Below are 5,672 nucleotides of genomic sequence, written 5' to 3'. Positions count from 1 at the left end.
GAGGGACAGAGGGTGACCTGGGAAGGTCTCTATGAGGGGCCGATCTTTATTTTTATTTTAAAAATCTTTAAAAATGTTTATTTTGAGGGCAGAGGGGCAGAGAGAGGGAGAGAGAGGATCCCAAGCAGGCTCCGTGCTGACGTGGGGCTCCATCTCACGAACCACGAGATCATGACCTTAGCCGAAATCAAGAATCAGTCACTTAACAGACCGAGTGGGCCACCCAGGCACATGAGGGGCTGACTCTTAGATGGAGATCCAAAAACAGCAAAGGAGTGACTCATGTGGGTGTCTCGGGGAAGAGAATTCCAGGCAGCAGGATTAGCAGGAGCCCCGAGAAATGAAGGTGCCTGGGCAGTCCGAGGCAGAGCGAGGAAGCAGTTCACAGAAATGCCGGGAACAAATGAGATCCACCGAGAGCAGTGCTTCTCAGGCCAAGTTAGATCATGTTACTCATCTGCAAAGTCCTTATGAGACCTAACAAAGCCCTTACAAGCCCCATGTCATCTTCCTCCCTCCTCCCTCTGACCTCCTCCAACCCCAAGCTCCCTCTGCTGCAGCCACACGCCCTCCTGACTGTCACTCACTCCTACCGTGAGGCTTTACCCTAACATCGGGGCTCAGAACCACCCACAGGGCTTATGAAAATGCCGCTGTCTGAGCCCCAGCCCAGTTTCTGATTCAGAAACTGATTCTGGTCTGGGACAGGTCCTGGGTGGCAGTAATGCCTCTGTCCCTGGCACATTGCATTTGTCCCCTCTGTTGGTATGGCTCTTGTCCCAGATCCCACAAGTCTTTGCCCAAATGTCACAGTGAGACCTACCATCACCGTCCTGTTCAATACTACAAGCTGCCCCTGTACCCCAATCTCTTCTCAACTCTATTTTTCTTTCTTTTTCCCACCTTTTTCCCCCCACTTTCTAACATCTGGATGATTATTTTCCTTATTTACACTTTCCTACATGTCCCCAAGTAACCAAACTCCACGAACCCCTGATGACCTCATGGATGCCCCCAGAGATCTGCTGGCCTACACATTCATACACAACGGTTTGTGGCCATGGTGTCTGGAGCTTTCGTTAGATGCTCAGAGAATTACTTGAGGGGCACCAGGGTGGCTCAGTCGGTTAAGCATCCGACGTAGGCTCAGGTCATGATCTCGCGGTTCGTGAGTTCGAGCCCCGCTTGAGGCTCTATGCTGACAGCTCACAGCCTGGAGCCTGCTTCGGATTCTGTGTCTCCCTCTCTCTCTACCCCTGTCCTGCTCACGCTGTCTCTCTCTCAAAAATAAATCCAAAAAATAAAAAAATAAAAAGAATTACTTGATCCCCAAAGCTTCAATACCACTAGTCGATCAATGTCTGGCACAGAGTGGGTGCCCAATAAATATTTGTTGACCACATTAAAGGGCTTTTTAACATTATTCACACACACACGTTATTTATTTGCTTTTTTGAGAAAACTGTTTAGTGGTACAATGGCTCCCAAATGTTAGCATCCTTGGATCAACCAGGCCAGAGTGACAGGATCGCTCTTTGAAAACACAAATTCTTGGGACTCAAAAATACCCTCACAGAGTCTGAGTCAGGAGGTTTAGGTGGGGGCAGAGGTTTAGTATTTTTCAAAAGCCCTCCCACCTTCCCCCACTTGATACACATGTCCAGGTGAGTCCCAGGTGCAGCCAGCCTTCGGAGTTTCTATGTGAAGCATTAATTGGAGAGTTTCAGGAGAATCAACTCCATGTGCAGCTTTTATACTTGGCATAAAACGTGATCACACCCATCGTCACTAGTGACCTTGCCACAAGCTCTCAGGGTGACCAGGCAGGGATTAGAATCTCCCTTTCACTGAGCAGAAAACCGAGGCCCTGGGAATCAAGGGACAACCCCCTCATAACCCCCAGCTGTCACAGTGCTTGCCAGTGGTGGGGATATGACTAAAACTTGGGCTTCTGAGGTTCTCCCCTCTGCATCAGCTGGATAAACCCAAGTTCCAGGAAGTCCCAAGGACACTACCAGGGAAGAAGAGCCAAAGAAGGGAGGGGCAGAGTGGCAAAGAAGTGAGGGGCAAGGTTCAGGTGGCTCTCTCCTGGCCACCTGGAGAGACTCCAGCTGCTTTAAGGACACAGGCATTCACATGCTAGCTCTGGTTGTGCAGGACCCCAGGACGCCCACTTCTCTGTGTGCCTCAGTCTCCTTATCTGCAAAATGGGGCTGCTAACCCATGCCCTGCCCCCATTAAGATGATTGTCGGGGGGCGCCTGGGTGGCTCAGTCAGTAAAGCGTCCAACTCTTGATATCAGCTCAGTCGTGATCTCACAAACTGTCATGATCAAGCCCTGCATTGGGCTCTGCACTCACAGTGTGGAGTTTGCTTGAGATTCTCACTTTCCTGTCTCTCTGCCCCTCCTGCTTCCTCTCTCTCTCTCAAAATAAATTAAAACAAACAAACAAACAAAAAGATGCTTGTGGAATGTAAAGCACTCTAAACATCCCAGTTGTTACCAGTCTATCAGGGGAAGGTGCAAGATCCCCGACTCTGAAGATCTCTAGGGACAGAACTAAATCCAGCCTTTCATTCATTTGAGGTGCATTTTTGAGCACTTACTATGTGCCAGGCACTATACATGCCCTGCTTTATTTAACCCTCAGGACAACTCAGTAGGGTCAGTGCTGCCGTTGCTCCCATTTTGCAGATGAAGAAACTGAAGCTCAGGTGAATGAGTTTCAATTCATTTGATCATTTGTTCTTTCACCCAACCTTTACTAAAAGCCTGTTCTGAGCCAGGCTCTGGGCCAAATGCTGAGGATACAAGTCCTTCAGGAGACGTGCCTATAAATTACTTTAATAACAACCCAGTACATGCTTCCACCGACAAGTAAGTGGGAGCCCGTGAGGGAGCCTCGGGCTCCCCTGGGGTCATGGGGACAAGCAGTTAACTTTCCGGGGGACCCTGCACCGCTAAAGTGCATGTGTCCTGTGTAGAGATGGCAATCACAAAGCCATGTCTCGATCCTGTTAAGACTTTGGTGTGTATTCCCAGGAAATCCTTTCCACCGCTGAGCTTCGGTTTCCATCTGGAAAATTAAGAAGTTGAGCTTGTGATCCTACAGCTCTGGGGACCCAAACCTTTGGCCCTTCTCAACCCACCTTCCGGTCAATTTGAGCTTGGCCCCAGCCAGTCCCAGGCTGAGCAGGAGACAGCGCAAACCCCTTGAAAAGTGCAAAACACCCCTCCCCAGGACAGCTTTCCAAGCCTGAAGGCACAGCCTCGGGCCCAAAGGGCGGAGCTCCGGGAGAGGCGGGGCTGAAACCTGGAGGAGGGAGACAGGCCGGCCCAGGAGCGTCCCATTCAGCCAATGAGCGCCTGGGGGCGGAGAAGCTCCGCCTCTGGTATAAGAAGATACTGACTCTGGGGGCGCGGCGCGGAGGTCTCAGAGCCCGAACCCGTGGGTGTGCGGTGTTCTAGCTGCCGAGAGCTGAGACCACGGGGCGCGCGGGACCTCTGAGTTCGGTGCGCCCTGGGCTGGACAGTAGCACGGGTCGAGTGCCGTTTTCCTTGGCCTGGCTGGGCTGCGGTGAGGGCACGGGACGCGGATCCCTCGCCGCGGAGGAAGAGCTGGCCGGGACCGAGGGACGCCCGCGCTGACCATCCGCCCCCCGCCCCTGCAGGCATCCGGCCCGCCGTCATGGCCGACCACCTGATGCTCGCCGAGGGCTACCGCCTGGTGCAGAGGCCGCCGCCCGGCGCGCCCTCCCACGGCCCCCACGCGCTCCGGACGCTGCAGCCGTACGCGGGCCCGGGCCTGGACAGCGGCTTGCGGCCGCGGGGGACTCCGCTGGGCCCGCCGCCGCCGCCCCCACCCGGGGCCCTGGCGTACGGGCCCTTCGGGCCGCCGCCTGCCTTCCAGCCCTTTCCGGCCGTGCCACCGCCGGCCGCCGGCAGCGCGCACTTGCAGCCGGTGGCGACGCTGTACCCGGGCCGCGCGACCGCGCCCCCCGGCGTCCCGGGAGGGCCCCAGTGCCTGCAGCCGGCGCCCGGCGCCCCGGCCCCACCGCCGCCCGCACACGCCCTGGGCTGCATGGACGCCGAACTCATCGACGAGGAAGCGCTGACGTCGCTGGAGCTGGAGCTCGGGCTGCACCGCGTGCGCGAGCTGCCCGAGCTCTTCCTGGGCCAGAGCGAGTTCGACTGCTTCTCGGACTTGGGGTCGGCGCCACCCGCCGGCTCGGTGAGCTGCTGAATGCGGTCGGGCGCCTGCCTGGCGCGCCCGAGAGGAGAAGGGGATCTGACTGCCCGCCGGAGTCCGCACCCTGCGCCTGGGCCCCGCGCGCACCCTCCGTGAGGGTGGAGGCAGCGGGTTAGCGCACAGAGCCTGACGCCGGGCTGGGACGCCTGGCCTCACTCCAGGCCCTGCCTCCTGCAGGATGACAGTTTAGCTCCCCCTCTCTGTCCCGGAGCCTCGGCGGTAAAGTGAAGGGGACCGGACCCCCTTTCGGACTCCCGGTTCTTGGATTCTCTGTCCTCTCGGATTCTCCTCTACCCCACCCCCCAATCTGAGCCATTCCAGGCTGCTTGCCTGATACCCCTTCTCTCCTTGTGCAACCTACTGCGGTCACTGGGTCCCTGGAGCCGCCAACCCACCGGGCCTCCACCCTGCTGCCTGGGCCCCCGCCTTGGGGAGGAGAAGATTGTACAGCCCTGATCCCTGCACAAGTGGGGCAATGCCCCCCCCTGGCCTCCAAAACCAAAATAAAACTGGGTCACTTTACCGTCTTGCGTTTTCGTTTCCTTATCACTTCAACAACCCTGCACTATATTTGGGTTCTAGAGTCCTGAGGCTGTTGGGGACTCTGGGTGGGATGGAGGCCACAGCCCCCGGCAGTGCCCAGGAGAGGAAATTGACAGTTTCTTTCAAAAATATCTGTGAGTTGTGCAACTGTTACATCATAATCTGGAAGGCAGAGGCTGCCTGGCGGTGGAGTAACCCACAGGCACTTAGGTTGGACTTCTCAGCCCAGAGAAAGGGTGGGAGAGCTTGGTGGTGCTGCCCTCACCTGTTTGTTCAGGCTGCACAGAGGCCAGAGGGAAGCTGGGTGGGACCTGACAATTCAGACAGTTCTCGCTTTGAATCCTGGCTCTCTTCCTTGGCCAAGACACCATCCATTCAAGAGGAAGGAGTGGTTTCAGCTGCTTGGAGGTGTGTCAGTTCAGGCTTCAGGGAGGCAGCCACATTTGATGTGAACAGAGCCTTGAAGGATGATCTTTAGGAGCTGGAGAAGGTGGCGTGTAAGTGAAGAGCCTGTTCAAAGGCAGGAAGCATACAAGTGCAGGGCACGCACTAGGGCATGGGGTCTCTAGAAGGGACAACAAAGGTCTTTCCAGCCACTTTGTGAAGTAGGCACAGTCCCCACTCTACAGAGGAGAGATGTGAGAGCTCTCCCAGGCCCGGCAGGGTTGTTCCTCAGTCCTGATCACCATTGTGAGCTCCTGGCCACCCTCTGCTATTGGCTCTCTGGAAAGGTCCCTAGGTGTTTCGTGGGGGTGGGTGAAAGGCCAGGACAGAAGCTCTGAAGGCAAGGAGGAGGTCAGAGATGCCGAGGACCAGCTAGGACAGGGCAGTGGGGCTGGAGAAGAGAGAATGAATTCCAGAGACTCTGGAGAGGAACAC

General features: G+C 56.3%; 1 protein-coding gene and 1 long non-coding RNA gene across 2 annotated transcripts; one reads left to right on the top strand and one right to left on the bottom strand.

Moving 5' to 3' along the window:
* Positions 1 to 2,818: 2,818 nt before the first annotated feature.
* LOC109502260 lies at positions 2,819 to 4,901 on the bottom strand. Its single transcript, XR_002160759.3, has 2 exons — positions 4,774 to 4,901; positions 2,819 to 3,077 (listed from the first exon to the last, which is right to left on the bottom strand). It is a non-coding gene; the product is annotated as an uncharacterized LOC109502260 (long non-coding RNA).
* CITED4 (Cbp/p300 interacting transactivator with Glu/Asp rich carboxy-terminal domain 4) lies at positions 3,407 to 4,777 on the top strand. Its single transcript, XM_023258533.2, has one exon. The coding sequence runs from the start codon at positions 3,690 to 3,692 to the stop codon at positions 4,242 to 4,244; it is 555 nt and encodes a 184-aa protein (XP_023114301.1). The 5' UTR covers positions 3,407 to 3,689; the 3' UTR covers positions 4,245 to 4,777.
* Positions 4,902 to 5,672: the final 771 nt, after the last annotated feature.

The sequence above is a fragment of the Felis catus genome, chromosome C1 (genome assembly GCF_018350175.1).
Source record: "Felis catus isolate Fca126 chromosome C1, F.catus_Fca126_mat1.0, whole genome shotgun sequence".
NCBI lineage: Eukaryota > Metazoa > Chordata > Mammalia > Carnivora > Felidae > Felis > Felis catus.
The sequence above is the reverse complement of the archived record's forward strand: the minus strand, read 5'-3'. Positions and strand labels throughout refer to the sequence as shown.

What these genes read in the sequence shown, in the direction of transcription:
- CITED4 (XM_023258533.2), top strand. Translation starts at nt 3,690, where the DNA reads ATGGCCGACCACCTGATGCTCGCCGAGGGCTACCGCCTGGTGCAGAGG.